Here is a 17,854-nt window from a genome sequence, read left to right as displayed (position 1 = left end):
TTGTATTTTATCATATTGTAAATTTGTACATGATCCATAATTTATTAAACAGAAATACAAACACAAATTACCACAAATCTTTAAATTTTCTGTCACATCTAGCATTCGGACAAATATAAATTGTGAAAAAAATTTCATTCAAATTCAAATTAGACTATTATTTTTAATTTAACTATTTCAGTTAGACCGTCTTGATTATACCGCCAGTCAATCAAATTCCTGCCATCTCCAATGCTGTGATTTTGTGACAGGCAGGAATTTGATTGGCTGGCAGTGTCAAATAAACCAATGTTCAAGAAGGCTGTCTTTGGACCCTGACTGAGGTGGCTATTTTAAAAATAAAAGCTAATAAATAACAGAACAAAAGTTTGGTCTTATTTTAATGAGATTGTCCAAATTTCATAATTACTGTTATGTCAATAATCTTTTTAAAATGTCAATAATTGTTACACACAGTGTCTTCATAGTGAACTGGAAACTCTATGACATTTATAACACCAAAAAGTTATACAATTTTCTTTTATAGAAAAAATATGTGCAAGATCACAGTTGTGTAGAAAAATGATACAATTTAACAAATTAAAATAAAAACCACTCGAGAAATAATAAAATAAATATATAATGAAACAAACAAGATACAACCAAAAAGCTAAACAAATATTAATATTACTTTGATAAAAACATAAAAAACTACTGTATAATATCACTGTCGTGATTCCCCAGGGACAATTTCAATCAAATAAACAGTCCACTTTCATTTTAGTTTGTAAAACTATGAATACAACATAAGCCTGGCATGTATTGATTCGAATTGCTATTTATGCTACCTCAAAACAAAATGGACTGCTACTTGAAATAGTCCTAGATGTGGCACAAATGAGCAAAGAAAATCTAGCACATCCCGACCTGATTCAAAACATAAACACAGGACCTTATTTGACACTAAATAAATCAAATATTCATTGTAATTATACTAAAGGTTTGGGCACACGAGCAGTCTTGGTAAGTGATTTTTGTCTCAGGCTCAAATCTTGAGTGCCTGTGCTTCCACAACAAGATTATTGTGTCGCCGACAGGATTTATAATATCAAACCAGTTTGATAATTGTCTCCAATAGTTTTATCGTCTGCAAGACAGGCCGTCATCATCCAATTAGATTCATTTTTCTTTCAATTGCATGCCCCGCATGTGATTATTGACTAGGTGGAAAACGACCGACTGGAGATTTTTGTCTCCGTGTGCCCGTGCCAGTCGTTGAAACTCTAATCGGCAGCAAAAGTCTCTGACCAAGACAGCTTGTGTGCCCGCACTTTTATACTAAGGACTGTTTATGTTTTAAATAGGACCATGATGTACTATAAATATAATATCACAGATAAGGATAAATTATTCAATAAAATCCTGAGTTTAAATTGCAAATTGTGAACCATCATTATCAATAATATCTACGCGTACAGAACTTGTATTTAAAAAAAAAAGTACAATGATGGCTGATGACTGGCAGATGTTTTCTTCTAGAAAACTTTTACTTTCATGATGATGAAATGAAATACCCTGTATAAGATAAACAATTATGCCCTTTTTAAAACAGAGTAACAAACACCTTTTTATAAATATTAAAAAAAGAAATAAAGATGCCTTGTTGACTGAAATATGTCATGAAAATAAATATATATACCTTTTGTATATCTTCATAAAAATAATGAACTATATACTTATGTGTTTAAGGCATTGTTAACAATAACATAAGTTTGTGTAAAATTCACAATAAGATCACAGAAATTAAATATAAACATATAAATAGTTCTTAAAAAATGTAAATAGGCTTCATAATGAGTAATTTTCAAAATAATTAAAGCTTTAGCATTTTCAACAGAAAAAAAAAATTGATATAGTATTCATGGACGATACTGAACCAGCATCAAAATACAAAATATGCCAATATGTTGAAACTCTTTGGACGGAAATATGATGAATATAAAATCTTATAATATAATGATTAAATAGATATTAGGTTAAACAATTATTTAAAAATGATATTAAACAATTTATACCAATAATATGCCCCAAAGTACTCAAAGACTTATAATACCATAGGATTCTTACACCCTACATAGCCGCACATACTGATAAAGAGGTTTGCTTCTTCTAATAGTACTAATAAATAGAAATTACATCTGAGACTCAAGAAATATTTCTAGATAATTTAAAATTTGACATTTTCATGCAATTTTCTTAATTAATTTCATAATACTCAATAAGCAATATTACCCTGTATGTTTTAAATTTTACATAAAAAAAAGATTGAGTCATTGTAATAGAACAAATTAGATGCTATATAAATAATGTTCAAATCAAACAAAATGAAAATACATCTCAGAAATTCTCTTCCTAACAAGATCATTAAATTGAGCAGAGAATAAGTTAATTCCAATATTATCAAATTGTTATATTCATGGATTCAGGATTTTCAGCTTCTTTTTCTTTTCCTTCCATTTTCTCCAATTTAGAAAACAGATCCTCTCTATCGTGTTCAAGTACAAACTCATAAATAACTTTTTTCCACTTTTCATCCGATTTATGGGTCTCAAATAAGTTGATTAAATTTTCATCAATAATTTTGTCATTATTTAGACAGTCTCTCTGAAGGAAGGCTTCTCGAACTAAAACATTATCTGGTTTTCTGAATGAGAAAAAGAACAATATATACAATATATATCACTTCTAATAGTTAACTATTATTATAACAAGCAAATTAAAACAATATTTATTAATCAGGATCACTGAGAATCAGACTGCACCATTTAATTTCATTTCAGATGTATGTTGATTTTCCTGCCAAGCTTCAATTTGTCTAAACTATAAAAATAACATTCACATTAAATGGGTAAACTCATCCTATCTTAATTCATAATCCTGTGCCTGTGCTTTAGTAACATTGTTTTAAATGCAATATTACAACCTTGATTTGCTATCTTAATTGCTGAAACTTACTGATCAAGAGCATATTGAAGAGTCATTTTGTAGGGACGCTTTGGACGTTGATCTGAAGGCTTCTCAATATCTATACTGTGTAACAATAGAACATCATCTGGTTTACTTTTACTACTCTTTAAAAACTCTATAGTTTTTTCTTCAGCCTCAGTTAGCTCTCCTTTCTGTATGAGATATTTGATCATGGCACGATGAGCTCCTGGTAGACAGTTGTTCATCTGATTTAACCTCACCAGTATATCAACTACAGTATATTAATAAGAACATTATTATCCTTTCTTCTTTATTTAATGTTCTATCTACTTCTAAATGTCATTTGAAGATTATAAATACAATATAAACTGTAATCTTTATTAACTGGTTTAAGTTTCTTTTTTAATAACACAGTCCAGTAATTAATTGGGTTACCTGTTACTAGAGCTCTATTTCACATGGAAGTTTGCAATAATTTTACAAGGTTTGATTTACCATTAATTACTGTATATTTGCGTGTATAATGCACAGTTTTTATCTCTTTTATTCTTTTAATTTAGTTTTGTTTTACATTCACATTTCTTATTGTTAAATATAAAGTTCATATTTAGGTAAGGTATCAGAAGGCAAAGTTGATGTAAGTCCATCAACACTAGTAAATATAGGGCAACAATTTTGAGGGTTGATTTACATAATATATTTAATTAGTTTTCAGAAATACTACAAGTGTAAGAGAATTTCATAGTCCTTTCAAATATACCTCAAACTAGAAATATTTAAAATATCTACTAATGAACTTAATTGATTTCCAACAAGACTCATAAATTGTAAAATTTATGTGTAGAAACTTACACATGCGTCTGTAGACTGGAAGAGCGTCATGAAATCTTTCTTCCTTGACATACGACTGAACAATATTCTCCAGAGCCATTCTATAATACATATCTTCCTCACTACGGTGATTTTTCTACAATATATTCAGTTATCTTGGTATAAAATACAACCAATTGGTTTGTAAACAAGAGAGCCCCTAATTTGAGTGCATCTAGCTCAAGAAAATATGATGTTCAATAATGTTTTGGATCAGAAACAAGTTCAGCCAATCCAATGACCCATGAGTTTCAGATATAAAAGAATTTTTGGTGAAGTTGAAACCTTTTTTGTGATTTTTAGTGTGTACAGTTTGTGGCACACATGCATTGGATTATTGTCTTATCTGTCATTCAACCCTTTGGAATGGAAGATGCTAAAGGATTATCCTGGCATTCACTCCACTATATTTACAACATTATTTCCCTCAATATATCAGTAAATTTATGTTCTCACCTCTATAACATCAATACACTTCTGATTATATTCTCTTGCTTTCTCATAATCCTTCCTGAACATTTGTAATGTACCAAGATTCATGTAAGTTACAGCTATTACTGGATTGTCCCAACCTACAGCATTAGCCTTGATTACCAAAGACCTTAAAAAAAATTATCAATATCAAAGTATTTCAATTAAGCCTGCGTTGTTTCTCATCAAGATCATCGCAAAGGCCTACTTAAAAAGAAAAAGCATGAAAAATTCACAAAATATGGCTCCTCGTATGAAAATGATATTTGTGACATAATATTATTATAATACTATTATAACTGAATTGCTGCTGACTGTCTCTTAAATAGTCCAGTAAAAGATGTTCCTAACATTGTTATCCCCAGGGCCAGATGTCTAAAGTAGCTGTAGTGCAAACCAAGTGAAAATGGAGCACAAGTGGTCTGGGTGGAATTAAAATACATATTGAAAAAAAAAACACTTTTGAAGTTTGTTCATTGTTTCAAAAGTAAAGTAAAGGCATTGTTAAACAGACAAGATCAACTGCATCCTTATTAAACCCAATGTCATAAGTCCAACTTTATCTTACTTTCTATACATCTGTTCTGCCATATCATAATCAGATTTTCTTCTGTAAGCTAGTCCAATGTTTGTGTATAAATTACCTAATTCATGGGGTTGTTGACCAAAATATATTTCTTCATATGCCTGATAAATAATGAATCATAGATACATAGCATAAAATCTTAAAATTACTCTCCCAATTTTCTTAAACTCTTAAAAAGGTCTTTTCCACTTGACAAGTTCATTGCAGATTTAAGTTTCATATTCAAAACCCAGTACTAAAAATTTTTTAATAAAGTCAACCAAGTTTTTCCATGTTCTAAGCCACACATTATACAGGATTTGTAATAAACTCTTATTCTTCTTATACTCAGCTACATTAGTTACAACAATATCAAATTATGGATAGGCGATACGTTAATGTGGGTCTGAATCCTCTTAGAATGCTGGAAGTTCTTAAGCCATGGGAATATAATAATTCTATACAACAGAAAGATCAACAGAACAAGAGTTTACCTTTAAATTTGTTCTAAGGTTTCTCTTTCATGTCCTACCTTTAAAGAAGACTGAAATTTTTCAATAGCAGCATCATAATTTCTAGAGTAAAGATCAACTAGACCAATATTAATGTTAGCTTCTGCTATGTGACGTTTTTTATTCTCATCATCATTCTCTTCATGAATTTTAACAGAATCTTCTAAATATTTCCGACACTGCAACGAAAGCATTGAAGATACTGAAGGGGCATTTAGTAATTGGAGAATGAATAACTAGACAAAATAATATGAATAACTATAACATTGCCTGATAAAGATGATAGTATCATCATCGATATGTTGCAATTTACTGTTATCCACATAAAGTGTCCAGTTCTAAATGATATTGGATCACTTTCTTATATACCAACATCAGTTTTATGGTAAAGAAGAAATATTTATTAGTTTCAATACTCATTGAGACAATATTTCAGTAGATAAGTGAAAGTGAAAGTGAAAATCTGGCACCAGTGCAAATATAGTGCACCAATGAAATCAAACTAGTCAGAAAAATCATAAACCAACAATTACTTACAGGCTCTAAATCCTTTTTCTTCAAATAAACCACACCAATGCCATGTGTAGCAAATGCTAAAACTTGCCGCTGATCTTTGGTTAAGGTTTTTTCCTTACTTATTCTACAATAAATATATATTTCATGTTTTTTTTAAGTGCAAAACATTTATTTTACAGACCTCTGTTGACATTTCCCCCACCGCAAACAAACCTTAAGAATAAGAGCAGATAAGACTGAGTTCTATAGATAACTTAGAATAATATAAAAGATAAAACAGACTGGAAGCAATTAATGTAAAAAAAAATGTCCAATATGTAAATTAAGTCATAATTAATGAATGAATAAAAATATAATATATTGAATTTTTATCAAAAAAAAATTAATTTCTTAAATTAAGATAGCTCATTCATTTAACCCACTTTTGCCCATTGCTTTCCATCCAATTGTTGAGACATCTATAACATGATGAGCCCATAGTGCATAAAGTCTAAGTCTCAGCTCAAATGCTGATTCATATTATGCATGGAGAAACATTTAGACTTGCCAGCTATAAAAAAAAGGCCTAATCTTTTTCAATTGTTGAAATACCTTTAACATGAAGCTCAGCTCAAAGATCTGGGAAATATTTTTTTTTTTAAAAAACCTACTTGGTGAGAAAATCAATAACTTTATTATGTAAATCGACAGCTTCGGTGTATTTCTCGGCATCAGCGTAATTACAAGCCATATAATATCTAGCCTCCATTAACTCTGTTGATCTTTTTACTTCATCCATTTTACCTTCTAAATTCTCCTACAAACACAACATAGTTTGATTCCCATGCATATCTAGTTGTTTCTTCATGTTACTACATTTATCATACATGATCTGAAGAGATTCTTCTTTACTTTATTCTCTGTGAGATTTTGACACAGTAACATCTAATTAGTTGTCGGAACTTTTTTGCATACTGATAAAAATGACAGTTAAAAACAGTATAAGTAATTGATGTCTGATGTCTAATAAATACTTACAAGTAACTGAATAGTTCTTAATGATATTATTTCATATCCTTTAAAATTACCAGCTAACTCCATCACTATTCCCATATTACGTAGATTGTACATACACTATTAAAATAAACATTAAAATTATCATATAATAATATCATGGTTCTATCATAAATACCAATTGAAAACTGCAATTTATTTAAACTAACTATAAAACAAGTGATCATACACTTGATCAAAAAATTGTTACACTCCTCAAATTTATTGCCATTGACCATTCTGTTTGATAAAGATGGCCATCGCTCAAGGTAATTTTTTTTGACAAAAAATTGGCTGAAAATACCAATATTTCAAATTCCAATGCAAAAATGATAAAAAAAAACTTACAGCTTCTCCGGGTGATTTGGTCCATTCTTTTTCAGTTTCTAATCTTCTTATATAAACATTGGCTATATGTTGATCAAATGATTTCAGAAATTCACAAGCAATTTTATCTAATTTAAATCCAGTAAAATAAACCAAGTCTAGTAATTCATATCGCTCTTGTCTGAAACAAAGTAAGAAGACTTTAGATTAATCAAGGTAGTATGATAAAGTTTTACTAATTTTATTGATGAAGGAATTGCAGGTAGTTGATTTAAAATATTACGCTACTGAATTCTAAAGGCATCACAACTTATACTAGCTGTCATATACTTTAATCATTTAATAATGATGTAGCACTGTGGGTTATTATGAGCATGCTAGTCCTAAATGATAAAAATATTTTCCAGCTTAACCCAGGGACAGATTCTCATTACCCGAAGAAATCAAACAGGTTACCAAAGCTTCAGTTCTTTATGATGGTTAGGAAGATACAAAATCTACATGTATCACCTATTGTATCTACTCCATTGTATGTTCTATTAACATTGTGTGTGTACCTAGCTTGATGTTGCTCAAAAGAATAAAACTGCATCATTGGCATATTTTGGTAGATTTAAGGGCAATAACTCTGAATATTTAAGCTTATACTTACCTAATAATATTATGAAAGATATGTATATCAACAATTGTACGTAATAATCCTGTTTTATCATCTAATAATTTCTGTAGATAAGGTAATTCATTGGCTATTCTATCTAAGGCACTGTTACCCCTTAGATTAGCCTGACCTAGTGAGCCAAGTTCCTACAAATTAAATAGAAATTATATACTATGGAATATTGTAGAATCTTAAAGGGACATTTTTTTTTACCAATCACACTTTGGTCTCAGAAACAGACATTTTTAGCCAAGCCAATCAGTAATAGTGTTCACAGCTCAACGTCAAAATTTGAGGCTTCAAATCCAGGTGTTTCCAGAATTATCTAATTCATACAATCATACCTTTCTTCTTTCTTCAAAATATTTCATCAACTTTTCACACATCATCTTTTTAAAACTGAAATAGAATATATTATTTCCTTAGGAACAATAAAGCATTGAAAATAAATCATTGCTCTGTCATCTGCATCCGCAAAGCAATAATAATGAAATATTTTTACTGTTAAAAAGTGCTCAATACAATTATAGAGTGATATAGAAAAAGAAATATTAAAACAGATATTGAATCAAGTTGTTACTCAGAGTTTCACAAAGTAACAACTTGTTTCAAGTTCTGTTTTAATATTTCTAATAATACTCATATAATAGTAAAATTTGATATTGTGTTTAATTCATTTAACATGTTACTGTATATTCTATATATTCTCACATTATTAAGCATAATTTTCATTTTCCTCATTAAACTAATGTTAACATCAAAACCAAGAAAGATTTTGATACAGTATTCAATATATAAGAGATGATGTACCTGGGGTTATTATTTAGATATCTTTTCTCTACTGCCTGGTGTAGTTCAATGAATCCCAGTCTGAAATTAAAGATTTTATCCATAATTAAAAAGAAAAAAGAAAAAGCTGCAAAGAGACATAATAAGTGTCCCTGATACAAGTAAAGATGCTATAACATTTTTGAATCCCACACTCAAGGTGTATGGCAAAAAACTGAATCTTTGAGCACATGAGAACTGAATTTAAAGTTCCATTTGAACAACAAGACGCTTTTCCTATGTTCACCACTCCGACTGACTTGAAACTTGGTGCTATGCTCAAATCTCTTTGACAGTAAATCACCCCTGCACCATGTAACTAACAAAAGTCTGCAATAATTTTGTAATAAGAAAGATTTTCCCCACACATCATTAACTTACTTGAGTAAACCAAAATGGCTGATGGTAAATTTTTCTAAGGCAAAGTTTAAAGGAGACCAACCATGTGATGTTATGTTGAATACGGCTTGAATTTCATTCTCTGATATTCCCTTGTTAGACAGAATCATACCTGACATCACCTATAATAGTTAGTGTTTATCTATATCTATAATCTTATAAACTGTTTCTTCTGAAATATTCTTTTTGAAAAAATATCAGTTTGCCAGGGGCAATTCTTCTCTGGTAGCCTGTTTGCACTAATCTTGGTAGTAAATGTTAAAGTAGTAAAAGTCTGTATAAATTACCTGTTGCACAAACTGATCACCCGTTTCATCAGTATTATAATCTTCTTCTAATCTTTCTAGATATTTTACAAATAGTCCTGATACACTGAAATAAATAAATAAAAATATACTTCTACTATCACACATGGATACTGTGTGGAGTTTATACTTTTTATTTTTGTGTAACATTAAAGAAAAAATTCATGTGGCTGAAATTTTCTGCATTAATGTTATTGACAATTGATTTAAGAACAATGCTTTCACTATATTGCTGTAACTTATTAGTCTGAAAATATTGAATCTCTAGGTATGGTGTTTCAATATTGTAGAAATACATCGAATACTTTATAGAAATAACTCACCTCTCAGCTTGCAACAGAGAATCTAATTTACTATCCAACAAACGGAATGAACCAAACACTGACAGTTCCTAAACAATGAAATATTCAAATTCAGCTTGTTGATATAGCATTTGGCTCATTACAATGATTGAGAACAAAAAAATTATGTCTTAAAAGATTTTTAAGCCTAACAAAATAGAAATAATGCTGAGAAATGTTATTTTTTCCTCTAAGAAACTCATGAAAGTTTTTTTCTGGATTCAAAGAATAAATGCGAAATTTAACTTAAACACCAACCCATAAAACAATCATCAAATATAACGGATTATTAGTTAGTCTAGCATCTAGTATCTTCTGTAACTGATGGGGGGATAACTCTTTACCACTCTCTTTTAACGATTTCTACAATAAAACATTAGATAAATCAATAGTTGATATCAATTGTTATCTGTGTCCAGTTTTACTTTCACTCCGCAATTACTGGTTAAATACACCTATTTACTACTGGTATACTTGACACATGACAGTTTTCAGATCACAAGTTGAACTGGGACTAATGTTTGAGTAAAACAGGACTAAAATAAATAGATCTCAGAACCAACAGTAATATTTTTAATATTGCATATCTAAACTAAATACCTTGTACTGAAAGTTGACAAAAGTGTTCACATTAAATCTTCAAAATCTATGAACAGTGAAGAAAAAGGTTTATATAAAAACTAATTTTTACCACACACAATTCTTTCTTAGTTTCTTCTTCTAAAGGTTGGATTTTTAAAACATGGAACTTTTCCTGTACAACAAAAACATCATGTGCTGCCTGATCATTGGATGTGGTAGAAACTACCATAAATACGCCTTGGGGTAAATCCTTTGGTTTTGGAACCCAGTAATATGCCTAGAATACAGGAAAATAAATCAAATCTGTGAAAAGATTAATGTTATCCACAACATGTGATGTGAATTGGTTTAAATCAGATTAATAATTTATGGAATAACTAGCATACCAGTCAATGTATTTTCATTTTCATTTTTCATAGCTTGACTGACAATATTTCTGACCAATTTTGTTAACTTCTGGCAGATCACATGAAACGACTTACTTTCATAATTTTCTTAGCTTGCTGAATTTTATTTAATCCATCAATAACAATGACAACTTTCTTCTCTGAATGCGTTGCCTTTCTTAATAATAAATTCAGTTTTTCTAACATTTTCCATACACCATCACCTTCATCTTCTGGCTGGTTTTCTTTATCACCTGGTTTGTTTATTTTTTCTTTTTCTCCTTCAATAACTGATTTTAAATCATTTACAATACGAGATAAAATCTGTTTAGGGGCTGAAAAGGACAAAAGGATAAAGCATTATTGCAGAGTATTCCCCTAGGTTCGTATGCCTATATTAATTATACCAGATGCTTCGTAATTCCTGTTAGAATGTCTTATAAAGATTATCAGACTTAGTCTTGGATTTCATTTTATCAACAGTGGAATTGTAAATGTCTTTCATAAATAAATTATCAATATTGTAAAATGCAATAGTGACAGCTAATTAAAGCATCAACAAAATGATATCAGAATATTACATAAATTATTATATTATATTTATGCCTATCAAGTAAAGTTCAAACATCAACTTGACAAGTGCACTTTATCTTTAGGTTGATAACGAAGTAATATACACAATGTAAGTTAAGTCTGTATAGTATCTATTTATATTTAGTCTACCCTAAAATGAAGTGGACTGCTCTTGTTTATGCTTTGAAGATGACCTGGATGAGCAAAAATATCTTTGGCTGACTATATGAACTTACCTGTGCTACCGGAAGCTGCCCCAACAAAATGATATAACCATATAACATTATCATTATCATCAGATTTATGGTTATTAATCCAATTACTCAGCAAGGCAGATTTACCACTACCAACTTCTCCTAACACAATAAATGGTGGAGCATCATCTACAATCATAAATAATTAAAATATTATAACAGTGTCAGTTATATTTCCATGTACCTCAAATCAAAGTAGGCTCAAACAAATATGCAAAGTTCATATTAATAATCTGTCTGTATGATGAAAATTTGAGAATGTAGACAAGTAAATTATAATATACTAAAAATAATCTGGATTTCAAAAAAAAAAAAACAGCTTCTTAATCTTGTTGATACATACTTGAATTTAAGGCGTCATCCAATCTAATTATATATTCATCTCCCTGTAGATATATAGATGTTCTGGCTGATAGGTAGGCATTATGTTCAGCTAATTGTCTCATACTTTCTGTAAGTTCTTCATCTCTGACCAGTAATTCTTTAGTCATATACTTCCATATAGTCTCAAATAATAACCTAGCTCCCTAAAACAAAATATTACTCCAGTAATAACCTAGCTCCCTAAAACAAAATATTACTCGAATAATAACCTAGCTCCCTAAAACAAAATATTACTCGAATAATAACCTAGCTCCCTAAAAACAAAATATTACTCAAATAATAACCAAGCTCCCTAAAACAAAATATTACTCAAATAATAACCTAGCTCCCTAAAACAAAATATTACTCAAATAATAACCAAGCTCCCTAAAACAAAATATAACTCAAATAATAACCTAGCTCCCTAAAACAAAATATTACTCCAATAATAACCTAGCTCCCTAAAACAAAATATTACGCAAATAATAACCTAGCTCCCTAAAACAAAATATTACTCAAATAATAACCTAGCTCCTTAAAACAAATTATTACTCGAATAATAACCTAGCTCCTTAAAACAAAATATTACTCAAATAATAACCTAGCTCCCTAAAACAAATTATTACTCGAATAATAACCTAGCTCCCTAAAACAAAATATTACTCAAATAATAACCTAGCTCCCTAAAACAAAATATTACGCGAATAATAACCTAGCTCCCAACAACATAATATTGCTCTGATATAGTTTCAGATAATAATCTGGCCTATAATAACCAAAATATTATATACAGAATTACACAGAAAAAAGTTACTTATTAAAGATAAATATAAAACTAACCTCTTCTGGGTCATTATAATCCACATGGACACCAAGTAGCTGAAAAATAAAAGAATTTCGTTTGATGTTCGAAATTTTTCTAGATAGTATTTAGATTGTATTTTGTGCCAACGGCGACATATATCGTTATTATTTAAAGTTCTATATTTTTGCAATCTCTTAACTTAAAAATTTTTTTTTATAAATTTAAAACAGAAAAAAAATTGATACTGGGTTCAAAAGCAGATATTCTACTGTTCTGACATATGTTCTGAAACAGACCAAACTATGAATCAAAAAGTTAACATAAAGTACAAAAACTCAAAATGATCATATTTCCAAGCAATTTTATATTTGTTCTTGCAATGAAGTAGGATAAAAATCTTAAAATTATTAGAAGACCAACCTTGTCTTTTGATTTAATGATGTCCTGTTTTAAACCCTCCAACATTTTATTAGCGTAGTCACTTTCACTAGAGTATTTATACACTTGAACTTTATCATCTCTCTTTAGTCCTTCTTCTTTCAATTTATCATCATAATCCTTCAATTCAATTTACATATCAGTAAGGGAGTAAAGAAAAACAGTTTAAAGAGATTGTAAAGAGGTTTTCTAAACTTTTTATGTGTATTAGGGACACTGATATAATCAATATGCACCAATGCAATATTTAATCAGACGTCTCTGGTTTTTGCACTTTCATTAAACTAAGATGTTAAAACGTATGATTGTACACATTGTACTGTAGAAGGTTTTTTTTAATTCAAAATTGTGCCTTATATCATAATTGTTTGCCCTGATTTGTTATCTGGAAAATACTATCTTAAATGCCAAAACCAACCCTTACAGCTGATTACAAGCTGACAAAGCATTACATTTGAAATTTCAACACCTTGGTATAAATGCAAACTAAAACAGAATTATATCTATATATCTAATGTAGCAAAGACTATAGAATTTGTGGTTTATATAGCACAGTCGGTTAGAGCATTGGTTCTTTAAATGATGTCATTTGCTTGGTTACGTTGAGTGAATGGTGGATGTTTGTTTTAATTCTGATTGGCGGGTGAAAGTTCAATCTTGAACAAGTCATCTTAACTCATAATTCCAGTCGACTCAGCTGTTATTGGGTAAGGATAATCCGGGAAATATCAATGGCAAGAGGTTTGGCCAAGGACCAGCTGGGAAAAAGGATCCTTAACTGTGAACATAAGATTTTATCCTTGTTATAAAATATAGTTCATTTCTTTTTTATAATCAAGCAAAAATAATTAAGAACCTTTGGGTCTGATTGAAAACAATAAACAAGACTAGTATATATAGTATCATTTATATCATACAATATTTAGGTAGTATGAAGTAGTTACCAACACAATGTTAAGTTTGCATAGTTTCAAGTATATGATCTATAAATACAGTGATGATCATGTTTCTGTTTTAAATCAGACCGAGATGAGCATAAATACCTTTGATCAAATATACTAAATATACAAATTGAAATTCACAATTACCTTATTTCTAAAAGCAAAACAAGCAGGATGTAGTCCTGGATTATTCAAATGACCATGCATAAATTCTACCGCAGTCACACTATGATGTCTGTATTCATCAATCCAGGGATATCTACCCATGGCATTATCAAAGTTCTGTTGTAATAACTTATCTTCTTTCCCATGCCAACCATATCTCTATAAATACAAAATATGTACTTTGACAGGTGTTGGTTGAAAACTGAAGGAGCTATAGCATTTTCAAAATGCAAGATAACAAAGGGAATATATAGGGCTCAATTTCAAATTTTGAACTTTTATCAAATTATGAAATGGATTGGGAAACAGGCTTAGCTCCTATTTTAGGTCATACACAGGTCAGGACTTGTATATCAGCTCCGCTATTGGCTTCTTTCTTTTAACAAAATAAATTTAAGTTTAGCGAATATGTGGATAATATTATCTCTTTCAAGCCTTGCCATAAAAAATATTTTTTTACAATTTCTTATATAAGCAAACATATCAACTTACTTGACCAAAGAATCCAACAAACATATCTGATCTATCTAGCTCTCTTAAACAAATATTAATAACTTGAGCATTTTCTCCTGCTTCCTTAGTGATACCCCATCTCATATCAACTGGTACAAATTGGACACCGTGTGAATTACACAGATGATGGATTTGTGGAAAATATTTTCTGGTTAAAATCTCTCTTTCAACCTCCATTCCACCAAAGGGAGAAGAAAAGAAAACTCGACATACTCTAAGATCTTGTAACTTTCTGCGTTCAGTTGTTGTCATTTTTGTTTCAAAAAGCAATTTATCATCCACATATAGGTATTAGTTTTTGTCTGAAAATTTTATACAAAACTCTTTCAAAATACGAGTTGTGAGTCTTCCTTTGAAGGAGTATGGTATTGTGGTGGCAATAGACTGATCAAGTACAGTAAAATACACAAGAGGATTGTTGTATTGTATTGACTGCAAGGATTATGTAATTACAACAATATGCTCCAGCACACTCATCACTGATAGTAATGGCCAAAATCAATAAACTACTCCAACGTCCACCTTATTCCCCTGATTAATTTGGCTCTGTCAGACTATCATCAGTGGATGTGGTTATTCACCACCCTTGTTTCTGAATCGGTCAGACATATATATTTGCAAATGTACATATGTATAATTTTGAGAAATAAATATTGTTTAAATTAAAGAAATTTATCTGTACCACACACCTTCAGGCTCACAACAGCCCCTGACAGTATATTGTCGGTTCCAATCTAATAAAAATAATAGTTCCAAACACACAAGGATTTGAAGGCTTAAATTTCGACTGTGAGCTGTGAACACTATCACTGATTAGCTTAACTAAAATATTCCCAAAGTTCTCCACCTTATTCACCTGATTTGGCTCCGTCAGGCTATCATCAGTGGATGTGGAATAACTAAAAAATTCCAGACTAAGTCTAAGGTACGATTGGTTAATGGATGGCAAACCTGTCCCTTTATTTCTTATCAATATCAATGCATTGAATATATACATAGATATATACGGTACTCTGGATATGTAATTTGACCTCAGAATGCTGCCATTTGACTACCGGTACACAAAAAATTGATCAAAAATTCATTGTTGTAAGCCAATTCTGGAGGATATGGAATGGTTTTTGTTGTCTATGCTATTTTTACTTTTTTAGACTTGTCATTTGGCTTGGCATGGAATCAAAATATAATAATAAATAACTTTCTTATCTTGATCTTGCTACATTGTTCGATAACTAGGCCCTTTAAGACCTTGTAAATTAAGAAACAAACATTACAAGACAAAAATTTCTCTCGACTCTTCTCCGTGGAAATTGATAAACAAACACAAACCATTAAGATTCTTCAATGGTTGGATACTGGTAAATAGTCGGCCATGTTTTATAAACATTGTAGCCCAAGTTTTCCAGTACATTAGCCTACATTCCGTACTGCGGGAAAGTGTGTTCACTCTGAAAAAGGGAAGTTTTTTATGTTTTGATGGAAATATGATGATTTACAACTGTACATAAACTTTAGGCTGTTATATTATCACGACGACATTTTTAAAGTTATGTAGACTGTTAAATTATTAAAGCCCGACGCAGACGAGGAATATTTTAAGCGAACAATCGTGAAAATTTTGTGTCGATCATTTTTGTCACCGTCTGCGGATTACAGAACACACGAACATTGTTCGTGAAATCAAACATGTTTGATTTTTTTAAACTGTTCGCCTCCCGAACAATTCTTTGTTCGCCGTCTGCGTTAACGACGAACATTAGCGCCGAACATTCATCGACGAAAGACCAATCAGCGATCGAAGCCAGACCATATGACACTCAAAATGGCGTCGTCCATTGATTCAACACAAAATTTTGGACTGTGGAGATGGAGCAGATTTTAGAAGATATGTGGTCGCAATCTGCCCGTTTGTTTATGATTTCTTCGCCCGACTATTCAGATAGGAACAAGAAGTACGCTGCGATGCAAGAAATAGCACAAGCGCTGGAAACAACCGGTAAATTTACACGGTTGCCGAACACACCCTGATCTTTCCGACGTTGAATCCAGGTACGGATCTAAATGCTCCTATTTCGCCGTCTACGTTGGCGTCTTTTTAAAATTAGTAAAATAACTTACGCAATTTTACATTTTCTTCTGGACATCGCCATTTTGAGGTCATGTGATTTTCCGTGGCACTGGCTTATTCTTTTGTTCGAGCTAAATGTTCGTCGTCTGCGGAATTATGTTTGTCGTCTGCAGATAAGGGAAAACAAATATATTTGTTCGATGCTTTTGTTCGTCGACAGAAATGTTCCTCGTCTGCGTTGGGCTTTAGAGTTACCATAAAAATAGGGCCATAAAAATAACCAAGTCGACATTAATTACTTATTAGGCCAATGTCATGTGACGCGAATGATTGACCCGCTGACCCATATTTATACACGTGTCTAAGCGGTGACCAATTTATGACGTAACTTGAGGATGAATTTTAGCCAATCAACTTACAATGTGTTCACATGGAATGCAAAATGTGAAAACCCTAGGTTCACATGTAGATAGATAGTTGAGCATTGGTCATCAGGCGGCATAATGAAAGATCTGAAACGTTTCTGACCTTAAAATGAACTGAGTTTTACCTATTTACCTCTTTCTCATCTGCACTTGACTTTGCTGATGAAGACTAGTATGGCTTGTGCAATGTTGGAAATTTCGATAGGATAGACACATTATCTACCTAACAAAAATCAATCTTTTTTATTATTTCTAATCCACCTAACATTTCTCTATTTGATAATAGAAGAAAATTTTTACTGATATAGTTTATTCTGTGATATCCTCTTTGATGTTGCAATGGTAGTTGCTTACCAGTCATTCATGTTTAAAATGCGTTTTTGATCACTGATCATATTTCAGTTGAAAAAATAATTTTCAGTCAGTACAGACTATAGACATTAATAGCAACAAGTTCTTGCGTAAATACATCCTTCACATCCATAAGGCAGTGGCATTGCTATGGTTAAGCCAACTTTCAAATTTCATATAATATAGAGGAAGAACTATG

At 30.8% G+C, this 17,854-nt stretch overlaps 1 protein-coding gene across 1 annotated transcript; it reads right to left on the bottom strand.

Annotated features, from left to right (window-relative positions):
- Nucleotides 1-25: 25 nt before the first annotated feature.
- LOTGIDRAFT_234908 (hypothetical protein) lies at nt 26-15,063 on the bottom strand (the record flags this gene model as incomplete). The annotated part of the gene is made up of 25 exons (XM_009063303.1): nt 26-2,683; nt 2,995-3,238; nt 3,820-3,934; nt 4,294-4,438; nt 4,877-4,995; nt 5,406-5,564; nt 5,923-6,025; nt 6,552-6,697; nt 6,919-7,014; nt 7,282-7,441; nt 7,913-8,064; nt 8,263-8,317; nt 8,729-8,788; nt 9,128-9,267; nt 9,433-9,517; nt 9,774-9,841; nt 10,050-10,154; nt 10,483-10,650; nt 10,856-11,094; nt 11,569-11,715; nt 11,930-12,113; nt 12,790-12,828; nt 13,175-13,312; nt 14,281-14,457; nt 14,791-15,063. 25 exons carry the CDS (start codon nt 15,061-15,063, stop codon nt 2,440-2,442), a joined length of 3,561 nt encoding a protein of 1,186 aa, XP_009061551.1. The 3' UTR covers nt 26-2,439.
- Between the last annotated feature and the right edge of the window lie 2,791 nt (nt 15,064-17,854).

This window comes from Lottia gigantea (genome assembly GCF_000327385.1).
Source record: "Lottia gigantea unplaced genomic scaffold LOTGIsca_57, whole genome shotgun sequence".
NCBI classification, from domain to species: Eukaryota; Metazoa; Mollusca; class Gastropoda; family Lottiidae; genus Lottia; species Lottia gigantea.
Note: the sequence above shows the minus strand (reverse complement) of the source record. Positions and strands in the feature narration are given on the sequence as shown.